This window comes from Notechis scutatus, chromosome 1 (genome assembly GCF_049901735.1).
Source record: "Notechis scutatus isolate UNSWTSFEM ecotype Mainland chromosome 1, rNotScu1.2, whole genome shotgun sequence".
Classification (NCBI taxonomy): Eukaryota; Metazoa; Chordata; class Lepidosauria; order Squamata; family Elapidae; genus Notechis; species Notechis scutatus.
Genome location: NC_142009.1, coordinates 76,529,892 through 76,554,562, shown reverse-complemented (window position 1 = coordinate 76,554,562; position 24,671 = coordinate 76,529,892). Strand labels below are relative to the sequence as shown.

Genomic DNA, 24,671 nt, shown 5'->3' with positions numbered 1-24,671 from the left:
TAAATCTTGCTGTTGCAAAGTTTATATTTGTGACCTGTAGAATTTGTTGACAGCAAAGTAGGCTATGGGTGACTAAAGGACTTTCATGATTTATTATCATGTCCCATTGTACCTGGTATTACATAAGGGCATTGTGTTTTTTCTAAATGAAATCTGGGTCAGTGACCTGTAATAAAGTTTGTCTTGACTTAAGGTTGGACATAGCAGTAGTTTTTAGTTTTGCTTCATAGTACACATTATACAGTACATACAAGTGGTTTTGCATCACATATGCAGCAACATAATTTGACATTTCTAGATATGGAATAAGTAGTAGAGCTAAAATGGAAAACTTGGAAGAGGAGAATTAGCAATGATGACACAAGAGCCACATAGTTGAATAATCAGAAATAACCATTTATTGTGGTGGAGGGATCATTGGCAAAGTAATCTAGCAGTTTGGTACAGGCTTTTTTTAAAAAAATAATTTTCTTCAAAGCTACAATTGAGATTTTTTTAAAAAGTACCAAAACATTTGGGGTCTAAACAAGTGCAGAAATAAACTATTGATATGATCAATTTGCCTGCAACTGTGTCTTTGTGTTTTTTGCCGTGTATATTTAATAGGATATTTCAGACTACCCAACAATGGAAACATCCAACACTGACACAAAAGGAAAATCATTTCAAAACAAAAATGATCAACAGAGGGGCAGCAATTAGTCTTGTAATAAGCCTTGTAGGATTGTTCAAACACAGCCAAAAATGTACGTGAGCCATGAGAAATGTCTATTGTACATGACTGTGATCTGATTGCCTAGCTTTCAAACAACAGTTACTCATCTGTTGATCATTTTTGTTTGAAATGGTTTTCTGTTGTGTCAGTGTTGGATGTTTTGATTGTTGGGCTGCCTAGAGAATCTCTATGAAAATCATCTAGTCTTGTAATTGCTATATACACTAGCTATTTCCTCAATACAGGATTTTGTGAAGTGCTAATTTGCATTGAATCTTTGCCATGTTGATCAGTCAGCTAAGAAATGTTAAATATATCCAAAAGATAGTATATAGTAGCCTATCCACTGAAGAAGACCCATCACTCACAGCTTTAAGGGAACCAAATTCTCCCTTCTCAGTAATGTACAAACATGTCATAAACAATTTGAATACAAAACTACAGGAGCCTTGTCTTTTAGCTCAATGTTTAGACAGTTCAACTTGAATAGCCTACTAAATGCATCAATTTACACTCATTGTTTGGAGCAAAAAGAAAAAAAAATCAGATTTTGTCTTTGATACATAAGATTTATTACAACAAACTTAATGACTTTTTGCAACCTATAACTTCAGCTGCTTCTTTTACATTTCCACTGGTACTGTATTTATGGAATACAAACATGTATTTCATGTTACTTTTCAGACAGGCAGTTATCCAATAGACACAAAGAGAGACAGAATAGAGACAAAGAGTCAGATAATATTGAAAAGTAGAAACAAGAGTTCTAGAAAAATGTAAGTATGGCCATAGTTGAAAAGGTGGAAATTATTACAGTAGCTTCACCCCTTCTCCTATGTCACTGCATTCTATATAAATGGGGGTGGACGTCTATTCAAATATTGTATAAAGGGTTTAAATAGAAGGAGAATTCCTATCAAAGAATACTTTACTGGTGATCTAATCTTTCAGCAATGATACTGCTAAAAGTATGGATGCTTTTAAAGATTGAACCAACAGACATATTTTGTTACTATATGTCAAATATTAGGTTATATATCTTCTTTTATGGAAAAGTATTTCATTTTAAACCCATAATCTACAAGGATTCTTAGTGTTCATATAACAAATTGGTGCTTACCTTTGTGCAAATAATATATTGGATATTGATCCCATCGAGCTTTTTTCATTATCAGCAGAATTTATTTTAATATACATTTATATTTAATTAAATATTTTGTATTATGACTATCCCCAATTAATTAAATAAGTTTGAGCCTCTACATCCTCTTGTTTAAAAACCCACTGACCAGTTTACTGAAAAATTTGTATTCAGATGATCACTTGTTTTCATATTATAGAAAGCATAACTAGTGAAATAAATGTGTCTTAAAACAGTAGTGACCTTTATTTTGATTGAGCTTCTATTGTTATAGTTCTGAGAATGGTGAAATTATTATTTTTACTTATTTTACTTCATTAACTTATTTTACTTTGTTCCAGATTTACAGTTGTGTGAAAGAACATTAAGCATAGTTAAAAATTAACTTTTAAAAATTCTGCAAAAAATACCTGTCCTTATTCATATTTTAACAATCTGTTGAGAAAGTTGCATTTTCTATGATTCTTTCAAAAAAAAAAAAAAAAAACAATGTTATATTTACTTGCATTAGTCAACTAAAGAATTTTTAGAGGAAAAAGGAGAAATGCATTGCATAATAGTGTCTGTTGACCACCTAAAATCAAAGGTACATGAAATATATTAAAATATTGCTAGCATATCCAATATGCAGAGGAAATACTTAGCATCTCAGACGGTCTCTATAATTAAATCAAGATGCAAGAGGAATGAGTAGACTGTTCCTTTATTATTGAGGGTTGGGTGTTAGCAAACAACTGAATAACAAAAGTTTTATCTTATTTATGTAATCATAAAAAATGGGGTTGGTTATAAAACAACCATCCAAAATATCAGTAAAATGCATTAGAAATTTATACACTACAGAAACTTAACTCTTGAACTCTTAAACATAATCTAACGCTATAAAATATTAAACATTTATTATTTGGTATCACCTATGAATTTGCTTTTCCAGCAATAAGATTTTTTTTTAAGAAAATCCCAGTTGGTTGTCAAATAGTGGAACAAATCTGGAAGACTCTATTTTAACTAAAATAGACTACAGTTTGCCTAGTTACCATGCTCAGCTACCATGCTCAGCTACCAATCTTTTTTTTTCTTTCAAGAAGTTTAATTCTCAATGCAGGAAAGCCAAAGACGTCAGTGGTGATTGTTATTGGGGTAGAAACAATTGCAATTTGCCATCCAGGGTAGCTGAAATGAGCTGTAATTTAAATGAAAAGAATCATGATTAGCTTATATATCAATGGGCCAAAATACTGGAAAAACTGCGTGAAAATGAAACACTTTATATCCATTTCAGCATATGGTCATCAGCAACAAAAAAAATCTCTGCTGTCTGCAAAAGTAGCCTACGTCCTGTGAAAAAAGACTACAGCTACGAGGCATGAAATGTTAGTGAAACATTTTCTTCTTCTTCTCACAGCTGCAGAATTGGAAAGCTCTCACAAGGCAGCAGGGATCTCCTTTCACAGTTAAGATTAGACTGGATTGGAACTCATTACACAGCTGTAAATTAATTACATTGCCATATGGATACCAATTTTTGTAAGCTTCTTCATGGCCTTGTATAGCTATACTGTATAGGGGTATATTAAGTATTCTCACTGAATATACTGTATATCTCATGCCTTTTGTGATGACCCGGGGAATGACACAAAAATAACCAAGTCACAAAAATAGAAGAAAGTCCCTTTAATGCCTCCAACTTGGCCCCAATGTCCAATTATCCTCGGCTGAATATCAAACTCTTAAAAAAACAGTTTACGGAGGGAGTAAATGCAGTCTGCACCCAAAGTAAAGTTAATTCGAAATAAAAAACCCAACACAAACCACACTGAAAGAATTACTGTGGCAGGCAAGGATGATTAATTGCAGACTTCTACCAGATAACGCAGCAACCACAGTTGGGAGGAAGCCAAACACAGATAAGCTCCAACAAGAATGCACACTTTGCTTCCACCAACTTTGCCATGCGCAGTTCAGTTCAGTTCAGTCTTCAGTTCAGTAAACAGCAATGGTTCATGCCCCACATTTCCTAGTCGTACCACAACTAACTGTAATGACCTACTACATATTGACTTTACAGAAGATAACGTAGAAAAGGCACTACGTAACCTAAAACCATCCCTATCTATTGGCCTCGATGGATTATGTGCATACTTCTTTAAAAAGCTCTCCTCTGCCATATTGGAATCCCTAAGCATTATATATGAGGTATCATTCAGAACCAGCTCCTTACCAAACCTATGGTCCTTAGCTATGGTCATCCCTATCTTCAAAATAGGTGACCCCAGCCCAGAAATCTACAGACCAATCTCACTGTGTTGTGTCATGTACAAAGTCATGGAATCAATCATTAACCAATTCATCACTCTCCACTTAGAGTCAAACAACCCACTCTCCAAAAAACAATTTGGTTTCAGGAAAAAATTGTCTTGCAATCTTCAACTCCTACACTGCAAAAACATATGGACTACTCTACTCGACCAGGGTAAAGCTATAGATGCAATTTACATAGACTTCTGCAAAGTCTTTGATTCAGTGGTACATGACAAACTACTGTTAAAACTAAATTCTTACGGCATTTCCAATTCCCTCCATAAGTGGATTACTGTGTTCTTGTCAAACAGGCAACACATATTAAAAATAGGGAGTGCTATATCAAACCCTGCTCCAGTTAACAGCGGTGTCCCCCAAGGCAGCGTTCTAGGACCCACACTCTTTATACTCTATATAAGTGACCTTTGTGATCACCTTATAAGCAACTGCATCCTCTTTGCGGATGAAGTAAAACTATTCAACACTACTGACAATGCTACTATCCTTCAAAGCGACCTTGATTATGTGTCTGAATGGTCAAACATCTGGCAACTCCAAATTTCGACCAACAAAGGCTCTGTCCTACACATTGGTAAAAAAAATCAGTACACCAAATACAAACTAGGTGGATATGACCTTGTTGATGATCCTCACTTTGTCAAGGACCTTGGAGTTCTCATATCAAATGACCTAAGCACCAGAGCTCACTGTAACAGCATTGCCAAAAAGGCATTAAGAGTTGTAAATCTAATCTTATGAAACTTCTCCTCCAGAAATATAGAATCGCTAACTAAAGCACACAAAACTTTTGCCAGACCAATACTCGAATACAGCTCATCAGTCTGGAATCTGCACTGTATATCAGACATTAATACAATCGAGCGAGTCCAGAAGTATTTCACGAGAAGAGTACTACACTCCTCTGCTCTCAACAGAATACCCTATATCACCAGGCTTGAGATTTGGGGCTTGGACAACCTTGAACTACGCCACCTATGGTTAGACTTAAGCATAGCACACAAAATTATGTGCTACAATGTCCTACCAGTCAATGACTACTTCAGCTTCAATCACAACAATACAAGAGCACACAACAGATACAAACTCAATGTAAACCACTTCAAACTTGATTGCAGAAAGTACGATTTCAGCAACAGAGTGGTCAATGCCTGGAATGCACTACCTGACTCTGTTGTTACATCCTCTAACCCCCACTCCTTTCACCTCAAACTAACCACTATTGACTTCACCCCATTCCTAAGAGGTCTGTAAGGGGTGTGCATAAGTGCACCATCGTGCCTACTGTCCCTGTCCTATTGTCCCTATTTATTCGTACCTATTTCCTGTATTCTTACTCATGTTTATACTTATATCGATTATCTTGTAAGCGATTGCCAAATAAATAAATAAATAAATTTGTCCTTTTAAACAGTGCTCCCAGCTGCAGCCCATGAAGGGGATCAGGACCCCTTCCTCCCCCATAAACCACACCACTCACATTTCTCCATTATCAGCTCCTCCCTGTGCGCCCTAGGATGAAGAAGGGATGGGCCTGGGTCTTCCTCTGAATGCCCATGTGGCCTGTGCCCTTCCCCAGTTTCCTCCACAACCACCGGAGCCACACTGTCAATCCCTGTCAGCTGTTCCATCTCTCCCTCGGAGTCAGACTCCAACAGGGCATGACACCTTTTTTCTGCTGAATAGCATATATGTCTCCTTATTATTCACTTCTCGATTCATAGCAGCCTTGTTGAGCAGCAGAGGTTGATTCAGCAGGTTCTGACCAGTTCTGGAGAACCAGTAGTGGAAATTTTGAGTAGTTTGGAAAACCGGCAAATGCCACCTCTGACTGGAGATTTTACAGTATCCTTCCCCTGCCACACCCACCAAGCCAGTAGTAAAAAAAATTGAATCCCACCACTGTTGAGCAGGTTCTATTATGACATCCTATTTGTCCCAAAGTTATTGGTATTCATCTGGGATTTGAATCCAGGATCAGAACTAGTTAATATTTGAATAATAGACCATCCAGAAATTAGAAATAGGTAGAGCTGTCAGAGGTGGTATTCAGCAAGTTCTGACCAGTTCTGGAGAACTGGTAGCCGAAATTTTGAGTAGTTTAGAGAACCGGTGGTAACCTTCTCCCAGGAGCGGGGAGGGAATGGAAATTTTACAGTATCCTTCCCCTGGAGTGGAGTGGGAATGGAGTTTTTACAGTATCCTTCCCCTGCCATGCCCACCAAGCCACACCTACCAAGCCATGCCATGCCCACCAAGCCGACAGAACCGGGAGTAAAAAAAATTGAATCCCCCACTGAGAGCTGTAGGCTATTTAAAAACACACACACACACACACACACACACACACACACACACACACACACACACATATATATATATATATATATATATATATATATATATATATATATATATATATATATATATATATGTTTTCTTAAGTTTTCGCGGGTACTTACATGTATGGTATTCAGCTTTGATCGGGTATTTTCCCACGTCATTATAGTTGTGCTTTTAAAGTTGTAGCAACGTTTCGGCAGAATCTCATCTGCCATTATACTACACAGACATCACATCAAGACTGCCTTCAAAACAGACAGAAAAATAGCAGCCATCCTTAGAAACCCCAAAGATAAAATTGACCTGGGAAAACCAAGGCATATACGAAGTCCCCTGTGCATCATGCCTGGCCACATACATTGGACAGACCAATAGAAGAATAAGTACCCACCTGGATGAACACAAAAATGCAGTCAAAAAGCTGGAACACACTTCCTCACTAATCCAACACATGGAAGCCACAGGTCATAGCATCAACTTCAATGGCACCAAAACCCTAGCCACTATAGAAAACCCAGCCACAGAATCATCAGAGAAGCCATAGAGATTGAAAAAAGAACAGAAAGCATGAATAGAAGAGATGATTCCACCAGACTGTCAATGATTTGGAAACCTGCACTCACAAACAAAAAAATCTCCACACCACTAGCCAGACAAGCACATGGGCACAAACAGATCCCCCCTGATACCTCCAGCTCAAACACACCCCAACCAGGCACCCAGATGAAACCTAGCTTCCTAACTAATGATAGCCGTCCATTTACCCGGAGCCAAGCTGCACTAAAGGCCTCCAATAAAGTAACACAATGCTGCCAGCCAATCAAGATACAAAAAGAGCCACAAAACAGACAGAAGATATTAGAAACACCAATCAAGCAGAACACAGCAAACTCCAAGACCAATAAACACAGACCAAGACTCCCAACCAATCAGGATGAAGAAAAAACCATTCTGGCACAGCAATAGGCTGCCCCAAATTTAAATCTGAAACCACTGTAAAAGTCTAACTCACAGATGAACACTATACAGAAGCCTGATGATGGCAGATGAGATTCTGCCGAAACGTTGCTACAACTTTAAAAGCACAACTACTGTGTATATATATATATATATATATATATATATATATATATATATATATATATATATATATATATATATATATATATATATATATATATATATATATATATATGAATAAATATATTTAATCATAAATGATTAAGGGTCAAATTGATTTGAACAAAACAAAATCACAGAATGTTCTAAATGTTATCTTGTGGTCAGTGTACATACTTGTTTATTAATTATTAACTTATCTAAAAGCTGGATGAACAATGCAATACAGTGATGCAACTCTCAATACAACAGGTACTAGAACTCAAACTTTCACATGATAATGACTAATTTCATGACTACTTCATTCAATATATCAGATATACACATTCATTTGCTGATGAATGGCTCAAGATATTTTCAGTCTTTTTTCTATTTTGAAGAGGAGGACGGGGGGATGACTACAGATTTGAATATCTCTAAACTACTCAAAAAATGGAAAGCACTGAAGATCTGATTTGCATTTGGAGCATGCCATATCAAGGCCCTTCCCTTCCATTCAAACCATATGCATACCAATGTTAATCAATTAACCCACCATGCTGGTTGATAATAAATGCTTACCTGTCCTCAATAAAGCAGATACCCCATATCAGAGCCTTGTGATGTGGCTGCTGCTGACCTTATATAGTAGTCATAGGAGGGGCCTCCAATGCTAGATTTGACCCAGTGGCCACACTCTCTATATAGCACAAATGTTTCCCTTCCCTGAAGCTGATGGATTCCTCATTCATAGTTCAAAAGAACAGAAATCAAACTTTGCAGGTCTCTGATTGGGTCAAACAGCCTTTGGGCGAAATCTCCACATTTTAAATGGTGCCTCTGAAAGTGATCATCCAGCTAAAATCACTTATCTCTCTGGCTCCATAATCAGTGCTGTTGACTATATAATTGTCTCTAGGGACCTTCTTCCTTACGCTAAGGCCTTAGAAGGCATGTCTGAGTTTGCCAGCAATCATTTCCCAATCCTGCTCCAGTTAAATTTCTTCACTCAAGAAACGCATACTGAAGACTGCCAACAACCCTTTCTGATGCCAACAGGAAGAATCTAATGCCAAGTCAAATGGATCCCCTGTCAAAATAAAAAGATAACTGAGCTACTGACCTCAGATTGCCCATAGTGTCTTCAGTCTTTCCTGACTTCAGCTGAGTATCCTAATGTACTCAGAACTGTACTCAGTACTTGCAGAACTGTAATACTCTTACCAGAGAACTTCACCAGAATCTAATTCATCTTAACAATGCACCTTTTGAGACACCAACAGCACTATTCCAAGCCATGGTTTGACTAGGACTGTGTTACTGCAAAAAAAAAAAAAAAAAAAAGCACTTCATACTACTAACAGGCTTATGTATCTGATACCGCACCGATAGCTGCATGGACCACCTCCAGCAAAAGAGATACTACAAACAACTGCTGGTGTGCAAGGAAAAGGAAGCCATGAAAAGCAACTGAGCACGACTGATTCAGTAAGTAAAATCCAATGAATTCATTCTGCCATATCACATCAAGCTCCCAAAGCAATGTTCCATACAGGTTTGACTGTCACATTCCCCACCCCCAGTCACCAGAATATGGAAAACATATTTTCAGGAACTCTTCACGGACACCTCCATTGAAAATGGACATCCAGGCTAAAATATAGAAAATCTGACCATGTGGGCATCAGTGACAGTGATAGAAATCAAGAACTTTGTTGCTCAACTAAGAGCAGGGAGGACTACGGGGGAACACCCAATACCTCCAGAGGCCATTAAAAACAACTTGGACTTGTGAGCCTCCAATTTGGCCTCATTCTTTACCTCCATTAATAGATCTAGGGAATAAGGATGATCCTGTTAATTATAGAGCACTTCCCAGGACAATTGTACACCTGTCCGCTACTTTCAGATACCAACCTTGCTACAACATACTATTGTTGCCAGGTTCTGTTTAGCACTACTTAAATTTTGTTGGATGATAACCTGTACCATCAACTAGACTTAATGAGCACCTACTTCATCATACTAGAGTACTCTGTAATTTAATATACTAATTTTTATACTCCCCTGTAGCCATCTAATGTTACCTCTGCTTTTCAATTCTTTTAGACTCTTGTTTGTTCTCTCTCTCTCTCTGTGTGTGTGTCTGTCTGTCTGTCTGTCTGTCTCTCTCTCTCTGTATAAATCTTTACACACACACACACACACACACACACACACACACACATTCTAGATTTTCATGCTTTTTGAGTCTGATGTATCGTGTATATCTTTTAATTGACCGAATCCCACCCTTCTTAAGCTGCTATGACCATAAATCTGGGAACTCCGGGGCTCTTAGTAAAGCAAAGAAACCCAAAATCAGCCTAGAAGATGACAATAGCAAACCATAAAAACTACATAGATGCAATCATCAATCAACCTTGACTTAAGACCAATATTACCTTTTCTACTTCTCTTAGTCTATCACCATTACTAAAATAAGGAAGGAAATTTCAAATCTTTGATAGTTTAGTTTACTTTATTGTCATTGCACATCGTACAATGAGATTAAATACCATCTTCAGTGTACTATACAGTAGAATTCAATAGAGTTGCTGCCCTGGGATAGAAGCTGTTTTTCAGCCTATTTGTCCTTGTTTTTATTACCCTGTATTGTTTGCCAGATGGTAATAGTTCAAAAAAAGGGTGCCCAGGATGAGATGGAACTTTGAGAATGTTTTGAACTTTCTTAAGTCAGTGGAAGCTATAAAGCTCTTCCAAAGAGGGGAGAGGACAACCAATGATCTTCTGGGCAATGACGTTAACTCTCTGGAGTGCTGTCCTATTTGCCACTGTTCAATTTTTTAAAAAATTTGATTTGTCAATCGCTTACAAGAGAATAGGTATAAGAATAAACATAGTTATGAATACATGAAATGGATACATATAAGAAAAATAAAAGAAACAATAGGACAGGGACGGTAGGCATGTTGGTGCGCTTATGCACGCCCCCTACAGACCTCTTAGGAAAGGGGTGAGGTCAATAGTAGACAGTCTAAGGTTAAAGTTTTTGGGGTTTGGGAAAGAAACCACAGAGTCAGGTAGAGTATTCCAGACATTGACCACTCTGTTGCTAAAGTCATATTTCCTGCAATCAAGTTTAGTGTGGTTAACCTTGAGTTTATATCTATTGTGTGCTCTTGTATTATTGTGGTTGAAGCTGAAATATTCATTGACAGGTAGGACATTGTAATGTATGATTTTATATACTATACTTAGATCAGACCGAAGATGGCGTAGTTCTAAGTTTTCTAGGTCTAGAATTTCGAGTCTGGTGGCATAAGGTATTCTGCAACGAGTAGAGGAGTGTAGAATTCTTCTTGTGAAATATTTCTGGACTTTCTCAACAGTGTTAATATCAGATACGTAATGTGGGTTCCAGACTGATGAGCTGTATTCGAGTATTGGTCTAGCAAATGTTTTGTATGCTCTAGTTAGTAGTGTGATATTATCAGAGAAAAAGCCACGTAGGATTAGATTAACAACTCTTAATGTTTTTTTGGCTATGTAGTTACAGTGGGCTTAGATCATTTGAGATGAGAATTCCAAGGTCCTTGACAAAGTTTGGATCATCAAAAATTGGCAAACCATACAGAGGTGCAGTAAGTTAAGATACTCTCTATGGTGCAGCAATAGAAGGTCACCAGCAGTTTTTCATTCAGTAGTTGTTTTCTGAGAAGTCTCAGGTAGTATAATCTCTGCTGGACCCTTTTGACCAGTGGTGCAATGTGAGCACCCCAGGCCAGGTCCTCTTTTATGGTAACACTCAGAAACTTAAAACTGGTCACTTGCTCCACTTGGTCTCCATTGATAAGCAAGGGCTGGATGTCTGATCTGTTCCTTTTATAGTCCACTATAAGCTCCTTGGTCTTATTGGTGTTGAGGACTCAGCTGTCTGCACACCACAAAAGCAACCGCTCCACCTCATCTTGGTAGGCAGACTCATCCCCACCGGAGATGAGGCCTACCACTATTGTATGTAGTCCCAGATAAGAGGGTGTTTGATTAATCACTGATATGCTGTTATGATGCTGAATAACTTTCTTTACAGCAGAGTGCCCTCTGCTGAAAATCCAGTTTGAAGTTCAAGGAAAATCTGTCAGGTTTCCTTGGGATATTAAAGAGAAAAAGAACTTTCTTTTTAATTCAGTTCTTTGTCTCAATCCCTCCGCTTGCACACCTGACTTCTGAAGAACAGAATAGTATTTGAAGCCTGACAGGGAAATTTTTCTTTACCATAATTCAGTTCTATTAGTCTTTCATTCATTTTTTTCATCTATAGAATAACATTTAGGCTGACATTATTCAGGTCTATTTTAATTACACCGCTCTCTTCTTCCAAGTGTATCTATCTGAAAGATATCCCAAATCTTATTATCTCACTATTTTGGAGTAATTCGTCATCAAAAATTAAAATGTAATACTGATTTTTGATGATGTTTTCATTCTTTGGTATTTAAAAACTCTGCTGGAGATAAAATGTGGCAGTTTTTTCTTCACAATATTATCAATGTATAGCCATATTGTTATAATTATTATTATTCTTTTCAGTCTTTTACACTTGCCATAAATACTTGATTTACCTAATTTTCATTTCTTCTAAATTTGACTATCTTTGCAGGGGCTCCAATTTTTACCAGGGCAAGTTTTTGAATTTCATTCGCTTTTAATATGGTCTAAGTTGTGGATTTTACATTTTCTCATTTTGCTTTCTGTTGACATTAACTTCTCACCTTTGTGTATATAAATATTTCCTAATGTAATATATTGCAACTTTATTCCTTTTTATTTTACTCCTTATTCACAATTGATCCAACTAGTTTGTTTTCCTTTAAAAAGATACTGAACAGTTTTTAGCCTGTTCTTGATGTTCTTTTATCATTCTTTTTTTTTTAAAGATATCTTAACCTATTTCATAATATACTCAATTTTACTGAATATATAAATCCTATAAATTGGGTTGGCTAGGATGGTTAAATAGAATTTGCTTCCTTTGCTATCTTTTGTTATAACCAGAGAAGCCTTTTATTATGCATTAATATTACTGTTACCAAAAATATAGCATGGCAAAATAATAATTTCAGGTATTTTTCCTACTCCAATTTTCATCATAATACAAATTTGCTTACACTATAATGACCTATGTGGCATACTTTTACAAAAGAAACTTCGAATAAGTTTGCTTTTAAAAGATGTGGTTTTTCTTCATGTCCGGAGTGGCTACTTGTGTGTTGTGTCTTTGTGCAATTGTATCAGTTTGTATTATGTCTTCATATATGGTTAAAAATCAAACAAGGATTCATTTTAGTACTTATAAAATAAATAACTTTTTGTATTATTATAAGACAAAAATAAACTAAAAATAAGTAATTATCCTTTTATAATATGACCTGTGTGGTGCTGCCACTATGATGCCATTCTCATTTTAATATTATCTCCTTAATAATGGGGAAAACTGGATGTGTGTTTATGTGGAGGGTGTTACTGAGATATGTAACTTAAAACTTGTACAACTTATGTTTTATAATTTCCTATGCCTGATTGCCAAAACAAACTTAATCCTAGATAAATGATGAAGTCCTTGAGTTCCAACTTTTATGTAATTCTAAAACTGTTATGCATTAAATTGATTAACCATTAAAGAATGTCATGCTTATAGCACATAAAGTCCAAAATGAATGTTTCCATTTTAAAGGCTTCTATCAAGGCAGAAGTATGATTTGGGGATTTTTGCGGTTCCCTGAGACCCGTACAGGGGGCTTAACAAAATGAAATAAATAAATATTTTAACAATGAGATTGCTGAAATATGTATTTCATCTTTTCTTCTCCCAATTCATCATTCCTCAATAGCATGAGCACGTGATAACATGAATGAGCTTTTTTGACTCACAAAGGCAGATTTTATATTGTCCTTTTATATTAAATAATTTGGTTTAAATTGGATTTCTTCAAAGAAGCTCAGCTTTTCTCAAGTCTTCAAGTCCAGTCCACCCTGGTTAATTTCACAAAAGAGCATGAGAAAAGTGCAATGAAGATACACAAACAACAAACAGTTTATTTTTCATACTGCATCAAGTGAAAAGTTCATAGTAACGTGACAAAGATACCATGAATCTTGTCCTATCCTAATCCTATGAAAATAGTAGCATCAAACATGAGGGGAAAAACTGGCAATATGGTTACAATGTCCCTTTAAGGACCAAATTGCTTAATCCTAGGAGACTTTTTATCAACAGAAAAAAACCCTGCTGACCAAAAGTAGATACAATGAAGATGGAAAAACCTTCACGCAAATGATATCAAAGACACTTTCTCAGAATAACTGAAGTTTACAGATAAGGTAGAGGAGAAAGTTTAGATATCTTAATTAGCATATCACACACTGTTCCTTCCAACCTCTCTGATGTATTTATAATGAGGTTACATTCTTTGTAATTTCGTCAAAAATGATTACATCAATACCAAGTTGGAGGAATATCAGGGATCCAACCAGCTCTACTATCTTAAAACTCTCCCCACAAAATATAAAACATATTTTCTCTTTTTCCATGATTGCCGATAAAGTAAGTAGCAAGTTAACCATAACTGCCTCTGCTCAGAGCAAGAACTGGTGAGAAGAAGCCAGATCTCACGTAGGAATTTTGGTCACTGTTTAATACTTCCCACAGTGAGTCTTCTATTGCAGCAGCCCCCAACCTTTTGGGCACCATGGACCGATTCTGTGGAGAGAGGTTTTTCTGTGGAGTGGAGGGGACGTGGTTTCATGTGCTCCCTGCATCCCTTGGATGGGGCTTCACTTGTTTGTGCGGACCAGTTGCAGGCATGCTGCGGACCAGTCCATGGACTGAGGGGCTGGGGACCCCATTCTATTGCCTCCACAGGGGGATAAATAACAGAGGGATGGAGCTTACAGCGTAGCAATAGTTTTATCATTTGATGAAAGCTTTGGATCCTATGGATGCCTTTGAATACAGTTCCTGTTCATCTTCATACATTAGGTTCAAATCCTGTTTAATAGTACACTACCTACCAATTTGCTATTATTAAACTTGGGGATCAAGTTACTTCTTTACAAACTTTTTCCACCCAGAGGCAGTTTCCTGCCTCAGGTAGATTGCTCTTTCTCTATTGCAACAGTGGGAAAAGACACAGATCAATAGATATTTAGTGCCTGCTTTTCAATCTGATCATCTAACAAAACCTATCTCTAGTTCTACAGTTTACAGAAAAATGGGGAGGGGGAGGAATGACCTATCAGTTTTTGTGGTCTAAATTAGAACAGTGTTTTCATCCTGCTACCTTTCCTTCTCCCTACCTTCAGACAATATCAGACCTGATTTTGGAAATGCTGCCTTATTCTCAGTATTATATCAATCGTGTTTCAGCTTTGACTATTATGCAGAATAGCTGGTACTGTTTTTTTTAAAATTGTGAACAAAATAATAAAAAGAAAGCAGATACATTTATAGCAGTAACTTAGTACTAAATTGATTGTGCAGCTGTGTGTAAAAAGGTAAGCAATTATCTGATGTAACCCAAGGACCTTTTGGATTTTTATGTGTTCCTTTTTTTCCCTCTGAGACACAGTCCAATCTACATTAATCTAATCTTTCCTCAGCATTTGAGAAGGATTGGAGAATAATCAAGATTACAGATTATAACTATTCCTAGTTCCTTCTAATCAATTGTGACTAGACCTTAGACCCTTTTAGTTACAAACTCAATTCATATCATATTCAATTTCCTAGGTCTTAATTTCTCATTTGAAAAAAAAAGAGAATGGTATGATAAAGGAGACTGCAAATATACTGTGGTTTTACATAACTGAATATAGCATCATCTGGGGTTTGCTTCATTTTTAAGCTGAATGGTATTAATATTTCAAGTTTGAATTCATGCAAAAAAAGATTTAATTGAAAATTGCAATCAGATTCTTAAACTATTCATAAGTTTGTGTCAACCATACAGTATATACCATCTAGTACCAAACTGATTAATTACATTTTAGAAATGCAAGTAATTTATATTTCACTGAAAAAGTCTTCTGGCTTCCAAACTATAATAAAAATGCAAACTGAACCCAGATGTCTCACAATTGTGGTAGTTTGTATATTGGGTTATTTTTTTTCCCCTAAGCTAATTTAGTTCTTCTGTATTGTTGTAATATACTGTAGAAATTCTAGACTGAAAAATTGAATGACAAATTTAAAGATGTCCCTTTACTCTAATCATTAAGAAGAGGCAATTTCTTCAATGGCAAGCTTTCATACAGCTTTCCTTCATGCTTGAAAAGGACTCACATTATAAAAGTCTAACTCTTAACAATCAAAATCTTTAGGCTACAGTCCTATATCCACACAAATTTAACTATAGTTGTGAGAAAAAATGACAAGGGGGTGCTATTATTTCAGTTTTAAAACCTGTAAGTAAGTTTAAATTCTTAGGAAACGTCAATGATGTATGACAGGAACAGAGATGAAACAAGTTATTATACCGGTGAAGTGGCAAATAATGAGCAGAATATTCTTAGGCTTGCAAGTTTTTTGCTCAATTGCTGGCTCGCTTTTCAGAACCTAAGATGGTATAGCACCAATTAGACTTGTTAACAGGTAAGGATGGTTCTCTGTTTGAGGATGAAATAAAATAAAAATGAATGCTGAAGTCCTCTTTAGAGAGCCACTTTTGCTCTGCAATAATGTTTGAAAATGCCCTCACTAGGTCTATTCTTTGTGGGAAAGGGACTTTTCAGAAGAGGACAAGTAGCTTATAAAAACAAGCAAGGTGTGAATAAAATGAGTGTCAATGAAAAGTAGAGAGTGACTGAGAATGCGTAGATAGCTCTGAAAAAGCACATTCAGGCCTCTTGCCTATAGCCCCAATGAATTTGCCTGGAGCTAATTCAGCCCTGGGCTAAGCTAGATTCCCCATTCCTGGCACAGAGAAAGCATGAATGCTACTGCTAGTCAAATGATTTTACCATGCAGCATCTTTCACTTAATGAGAAACTAAGATGGAATTGAATCTTTTGCTATTTTTCCAAACCACAGTTAGAAAACTGCCGTGCCACTATTCATATTATGATTTCAGTTGACTGGATTTTCAAGGTTTTTTTTTCATCTGCCCAAATTTTTGACAGAATCCCTGTGATCCTTCATCTTTTATAAATTTGGGACAGTGCCATCTGAAAAAAAATCTTGCTGAATGGAAAGGGTTTCTTTGTCAAACATTATACCATTATCCTGGATGATTTTGGAAGTATTTGTTATAATCAGCAGCTGCCTTTTTTAACATATATGAAAACTGAAACTTTCCTTAGTCTATGATGACAGACTTGTGGATTTTGAAATGGCAGGTTGGTGAAAGTACATATTGAAAAATAAATAGAGACTTTTGGATTAATGCAGAAAGTCCTACACTGAACTACATTAATATGCAAAAGTGATTTCATGGTTTAGCCAAGGCTTGCTCAATCTTAGGAAAATAACTCTGCTAAGCAGAAGAATGAAACAAAAAAACAAAATATCTGAAACACTGATTTTAAAAGTTTGTTTTGATAAGGATCTATTTTGGGCAACTCCTTGCATATGGAAGATTAAATCAAATAGTTTCTCTAAGAAGGAAGTAACTTCAAAATTTTGGATACAGTACAAAACAATGATTTAAAAAAATAGGAATGATTTTCCCTTGTAATAAATTGATGTACTGTATTTTGTCTGTTAAGTACCAAAGGTGAAATCTGTTTTCAGTGTGAAAAATTGTGATTGCATTGCAATTTGAATAGTATGCAAATATATTTTATGAATGTCAGAAAGGCAATCAATCTACTCAAATCCTTAAATAGTCTTCCCTGGTTGCATTACTACATCTGTTCACATAGAAGCAAGCCTAACTTTATTCTATTTTATCAAAATAAAAAAAGAAAGTCCCATGAAAACAAATGTATTATATATACCTCAAGAAACAGAGTCAAAATGAGATGCTGGTGTTTGAAAATAAATGGTACAACTTCTCTAGGTTGTCTCCCTTTCCACTATTTTAAATGTAACTTGCATTTTTAGTTTATTAAACTAGTTACTTGCATTTGATTCTTCTTGCAGAAAAATGAATAGGAATGACTAATATGGCACATTTCTGCAACTGGTATTTCTAGTGTGCAAGAATTCATACAGCCATTATTGTTGCTCAAAGACATATTATATTCTTATTTTCTATTGGCCTCATTATGCCCGCATGATAAAAGAACCTTGCTTCCTAGCTATTTACTTTCCTTTAAGGAAAATGTTTTACACATCATGGCAGAGTCAGTAGTCAAAACATTGTTATACAGAGCATGCAAAATATTGAATTTGAGGAATGGAGATTCTTCCAACAAGAAAACTTAACCCAACATCGCTTGGCTATAATTATTTTAAATTTTCCTTGCTATTATAGATGCCTCTGAAAGCACAGCAAAAGAAACAATTTTCTTTAACTCCTGACAATTTCAGCTAGGTTAATAATTTTTCTATTATTTGGATTTAAGATTAAAAAAAACCCACAGAATCGTAATACTCTTTAACCATTTCCTGGATCCTTAACTTCTCTAGTTAAGCTTGCTGGAAATTAGGCAAAAGTAGAATATATTACAGATAGACCTTGGTTACAATGACAATTTAGGGAGTAATTACTGTTGCTAAGCAATGGAGTTGTACAGCATGATGTCACATGATCCCATTGCTTATCAACAATTTGAATACTTACATTCGGGGGAAGTTATAGAAATCCCATGTAAAGAGCACCGGTGTATTGTAGGGGGTGGGCAAGTCCTGGGAAGCCTGGAAGAGCAGTGCGGTGGTTGAAGAAAAAATGGCAGGCTAAGGAAAGGAGAGTGTAGCATGGTGTGAATGAAGGGAGGATGTCTATGGAGATTCTCAATTATCTTGGTCATGGCTATCCCAGAGGTGCACTTTTGGAACAAGAGAAGAAGTGCACTGCTTGAGCTCAGGCAAGCCAAAGGAAGAAAGGTGAACTACAATGCAAGCAAAATGGAGGCTAAGGAAAGGAGGGCACAAGTGCAGGTGCACAGGAAATCGGGGGTGGGGGGGAAACTTGGTAGACCAACTTGTGACCTTCCCATCAGGCTTCCCCACTGATTTTGCTTGTGATAAGTTATCAGAAAATGGCGACCACGAGAGACTGCAACCATCATAAGTGCAAGTTGGTTGCCTGTGCCTGAATCATAATCATGTGATGCAGGGGTGCTGTAATTGGCTGAACCTTTGAGGGCCAAATATAAGTTCCACTAACTCAGCATCACCGTACTTTCAAATGGTCACTGAACAAACAGTTGGTAAGCGATGACCACCTATACATCAGAATATGGAGTATATGTATCAAAAGAATGCCGTCCCCAGCTCTACAAAATTAGATTTGTTGAAATGTTGCGTGAGTTTGGTTTCAGAAGACAGATGAAATTTCAGTTCACATGTGAAGATATTGAAATGCTGTGATGTCAAGATCTGTTGAGCTTTGGCATAGCAACTTTGGAAGTCTGTATTAAATGGGCAGAGAAACTGGGTGAATGATTTATCCACATTTCCCTCTAGCAAGGAAAAGTACAGGATTGTCTTACTAATGACAGTAGCACCACTACTGACAAAGCTCAGAGGAATCTCTCTCTTTAAATGTAATTGACATATAGACCATGGTCACTTTGCACTGTAATTCAGGTGTTTCATACTTGGCAACTTTAAAATGTGTGTACTTCAACTCCCAGAATTCCTCCAGGTTAGCAGGCAGTTAAGTGAATGAATATTTAATCCAGTTGTAAAATAATTTCTTCTTCTGTGAAATAATTTCTAAAACATTTTTTTATTGAAATGACTGGGAAATGGCAGAAAAAAATACAGAATTATTTCTTTACCCCTGGTCTGAGTGTATTAATTATATAATCACTTTTGAATCCAGGCAGTCTTTGCAACCATTCATTTAGTGTTCAAATTTACATTGATACTGGAAAAAGTGACTTATGGCTGATTTTCATACTTAGAATTGTTGCAGTATTGCCATGGTCATGTGATCAGGATTTGGGCACTTGGCAACTGGCTTGTATTTATGACAGTTGCACTGTCCTGGGATCACACAATCATCATTTGTAAGCTTCCCAGCCAGCTTCTGACAAGCAGTTATTATGGGAAGCCAGATTCATTTAACTACTGCAGTGATTTGTTTAATAAGTATGGCAAAAATAGGTCATTAAATTGGGCAAAACTCACCGAATAATTGTCTTGCTTAGCAACAGAAATTTTGGGCTCAATTGTGCTTGTAAATTGAGGACTACCTGTAATAACTATTGATATAGTTCATACCTTTGATCGCAAATATTTGCATTGACTCTTATTTGAGAAGCTACTTATCCATGAAGTTGATGACCTACATGTTAAGTAGGCTCAGAAAAGTGTTTTTTCTCCCAGTTCTCATATTTTGTAAAATATTTTTCATGGCCCAAAACTGAATCTTTGCCTATTTTGCAATTGGATTCAAGGTTAATGAGTTCCATTTCTAAACCTTAAAAGATGAATCAGAGATGGTAACAGTAAACAAACTTTCTCATCAGCTTAACTTTAAAATATATAATGTCACTAGAGATATTATAGAGTTTTTTCCCCATTTCCCTGGTCTAATCTTCCCCTCACCCTGCCAGATATATCTGCCATTAGCCCATTATGGTTGTATGAGAGAAATAATCAGGTAAAGCATCTTTTGGATTAGTCAGTGAAGCTAATTTGAACATTCCAGATAAAGTGGCTATTGATGAATTTCTCCTGAAAGTGCACATTTAATCATTGGGGCTTAAACTCATGTACCTATAACATAAGCAACTCTTGTGTACAGCATGACTAATAACTTTAGTCCTTTTTCATATACCAGGTGTTAATGAGTATTTTGAAAACAAACCCTATGTATCTCTTATTGGCTGTTATTATGTTAAAGCTGACATGGAAGCTAGAACATCTGGCAGAAAGGAAAACAAGATTTCTCCAACCTACATGTAATCAATCTTAAGAGAAAAACAGTCATCTAGATTGCCATTAGAAAGCCTCCAAGTTTTGGCATCAATAATTTGAAGCTGAATGATTTCATTTTTATAAGAGTTGCACAGGAAACTGCTTCCTGATGTTTCCTTTCAAGGTGGAATATTGCACACAGTCATTGAAGGTTTTAGAAGGATTGGTGTGAGCTGCCAACAATCAGTATTTTAGACGTTGGAACTGTTTGTTTTTTGAATCTATTTCCTTATTTGTTCCCCCCTCCTCTTTGTTACTTTGAGCACTTACTCTACCCTGAAGTGAGTTTATTCTACCCAATAGCTACTAACATGAATCCTGAGGTCTTCTAATCCATTTCAAACAAAAGGCATGCTTTTTAAGTGGAGCTGGAGGTTAATTATTATCTTTCCATTCTGCTATCCTTAGCTAACAGAAGCCCTCCATTTCATAATAGCTCCTCTTTCATTTATTTAACTGTCTGTTATGTCAGTGTTGGTGGGGGTGGGGGTGGGTGGGGTGTATAACCACCTAATGCAAAAGGATCCATTGCTCCCTCTCAGAATCAACAGTAACCCTCCTTCTGACCACTGACTAGAATGATACATAATGAGGACTCAACAACAGTCAGCTGAGCAAGCACTTTAAAATGTCCCTCTTTAAGGACTCCTCATGTGGCATCCTGCTGTCAAGGATCCCATATTGTTTCTGAGAGCAACAAAGCTTAGACATAAAGTCAAGAGAATAGCAGATCCAGATTTATTTCAGTTCATTGTAGATCTTGGTCCATTATCTGATGCATTTGCTTTGTTGTGATGAATGTAAGAGATAACTAGTATTTGTGACAGGAATACTAGAACCAAAAGAAGAAAGTCTTATTTTTGTCTGTCACTGTAAAACCTGATGGACAATAGGAGAGCAGTTCTGAATTAAATGAAAATATAATTACATATTTGAGAGCCAGGTTAGAAACAAGGAATGGACCTAGTGTGGACAATATTTTCTAAGCATTCCAATTAATATGAAACATTACTTTAGTTCTCATATTTATTTTTTTCTGAATGAAAAATAACTCAAAATCCATCCCAAAATAATTTTGAAGCATCTCTAATGATGATGGCAGATACTTTATATGCTGGGAGCATAGGATGAAAATGTCAGTCTTTAGAGTTCAGGATAAAATTGTTATTCTCCAATGTAGCAGAGAATAAAAAGGGCAATAATCCTACCTTCCCATCTGTTGCCTGGATGACCAGATCTTGTTTTCAGCAGCTTTCTCTTTTAATCTCCTGGGCAGCCCTGGCCTCTCTATCCTCTTTCTATCCAAACCTTGCCTCTCTCTATCATCTTTCTATCCAAACCTTGCCTCTCTGATTCATCTGCACAAAAATCCACTTGCTTCTCCCATGCTGTATTGAGTATGAGAGATAGTGGTAGTTCCTAGAAGAGGGTGCTGGATTATTGTTTTATACATATACAAATAAATAAATAAAATTTACTAAACTTTTCTTTGGCAGTGAGATGACAAGCCTCCTTATCCTAAAATAGGGAACAAATAAAAAGCATATAAAGGAAATAATTTTACAAAATGTTTGAGGCAAAACTTTCGGACCTCCCCAATCACTGAGCCATAGAACTGATTACAGTGAAATTGATCTCAGTTGTTTAGGATATAAAAGCAAAATTGCTGGTACAATTTCACGATTCCTGAAACAGAAAAGGTAGTACTAAGAATAATAAATGCAACTACAACTCCACACAGTCAAAGAACTGGTTTTAGATAATATTGCAAAATTTTGTTATTAAAATAAGAAGGAACCAAAAAATATCTGGCACTGATAACTATACAATATGAATATGGTTGGAAGATAACAACAGATAATCATTGTGGATGTCCTATTACCCTTGATATAATTCATTTCATTCCATTAATTTTTATTGTCCTTGATTACCATCTAGTATCACTTGGTGCTAGGTGGTATATAAATTTAATTAATAAAATAAAGTTTGAATTAAAATCTCCAAGAAATGCTGCACTGTCAAAGAGAAAAATGTTGTGGCTGCAGTTATATCCTTATTCATAAGCTGTTTTTTCTGAATGAAGCTACCCCAACTCCTGCCTCATGTATTCAATAGATTATACTTCCTTCAGTGAATACAATGTTTTAAATTATTTCATGGCAGATGCTGTCTACAGAAAATAGACATGTTTATTATACCTTAGTTATTGGTTCTGGCATCTTGGCATGCTGAAAACTACTGATGCAAAATGCAAAGTGTAGGAAACTAAACTTCAATAACCAAACATCATTCAGTGTCAGCTGCACCCAAATAAAACCTGCATAATGAATGGACACACTGTGGTTTCTTTATATTCATGTATAGATAGGTGCTTAGATACAGACACAGAGATATGTCAATTTAAATTAAGTTGGGTAGATTTTTTTCTCCTGACCAAAAAGCAAGGGTTTTTTAAATCATTTTTGTCTTGTCATCTTTTAATTTTATTTATTAAATTTATTTGCCACTCATCTCATTGCAAGGTGACTTTTCAAATATCCATTTGCAGAGGGATGTGCAAATTATTCCAATGTTTTGAACTCAAAATGGTCCTTTAAATGTTCAAAGCGTGGAACAAACCACCTCATATTCTAAAGTTTTGTCACAAACTCAGTGCTTAAAGTAGTGTTTCATTTGCAGAACATTGGAGTACTTTGATATCCCACTGTAATATTATTATTATTTAATTCTTTCAGCCATGGAGATTTGGAAATTAATTAGGCATAAAATAGCAGTCATCACCAGATGTCAAACTAACTTGATGGCATCTCAGTACCTAACTAGGTACAAGGTTGACTCAGCCTTCCAAACTTCTGAGGTTGTTAAAATGAGGACCTAGATCGTTGGGGGCAATATGATGACTCTGTAAACCACCTAGAGAGGGCTGTAAAGCACTATGAAGCAGCATGTAATTCTAAGTGCTATTGCTATTGCTAACTAAAGATTAGCTAACTAGAGATTTATTGGCTGGAGTCCATAGAGGGAAGGAAGTGATGGGTGAAGCACATGAAAAAGACAAAAGATGGCGGCGCCCAACTTAGGAAGGTGAGGCTCTCGCTCCTGGAGCACTACCAGCCTATAAAGCCACCGCCTGCACCAGAAATCATCTTTAAAGCTGCCACCTGCACCAGAAACCGTGAGTAAACTGGAGCCCCAAAAATGCTGGATTCCGAAGCCCTGGAGCCCTAATCACGCTGGCGGAGCTCCTGCTAGCCAGAACAATTGGACCATTATTGGCCTTCTTCGGAGAGCCTTCCCAAAAACGTAAAGCAGAGCCCAAAAAACCTGCTGAATTCCGGAGCCTTTCTCTCCTTCCCCAGAGAAGCGGAGCTCCTTCCCTCGAGCCCTATTAACCACACTGGCAGAGCTCTTGAACTGGATCACTTGGAGCCAACGGAACGCAAACAACGCATCTTCATTTAAATCCCACACACAGCTGATCGGAGTATCTTCCACGCCAGACAACTGTGTCTCCACAGTTTCCCTGGAGCCACAATGATCACGCCTTGCTCTTCCACATAATCAGAAATTATATACATTTCTTTTCAGATATCAAGTGAGATATTGCTAACTTGACCTAACCTTAACAGCAAAAATAATTGATCCTCAATGGAATTATAATGGGATTTTTTTAAAAAAATGCTGAGAAATGGAGGCAATACAATATTCAATTAACAAACGTTCAGAAATTAAAATTTGTAAGGAAAAAAATTAAAAATACCTGGGGAGATGATGGATTAAAAGCCACATTGATTACGGATTCAGTGTGTCCTGTCAGTTTATAAGAATAGGTGCTGGAATGCTTCTCATATATGTAAGCCTGAAAAAGAACACACATTTAAAGTTGCCAATAGCCCATCAGGGAACAAGAGTTTTTATTTTAAATCCCTCTTAGCAAAATGTACACTTGTCAATAGTCCAGCCCT

The 24,671-nt window shown here is 36.5% G+C and overlaps 1 protein-coding gene across 3 annotated transcripts in view; it reads right to left on the bottom strand.

Moving 5' to 3' along the window:
* Positions 1-389: 389 nt before the first annotated feature.
* The window catches only part of WDR27 (WD repeat domain 27), a 72,401-nt gene continuing 48,119 nt past the window's right edge, over positions 390-24,671 (bottom strand). For all 3 annotated transcript variants that reach the window (XR_015750112.1, XM_087968256.1, XM_087968266.1), the window contains 2 exons: positions 24,467-24,565; positions 390-3,039 (listed from right to left, as the gene is read on the bottom strand). Coding sequence is in view for 2 of the 3 variants with exons in the window: in XM_087968256.1 (XP_087824382.1) it covers positions 2,989-3,039; positions 24,467-24,565 (150 nt within the window). In the remaining variant the exon portion in view is untranslated. The remainder of the gene's footprint in view (positions 3,040-24,466; positions 24,566-24,671) is intronic.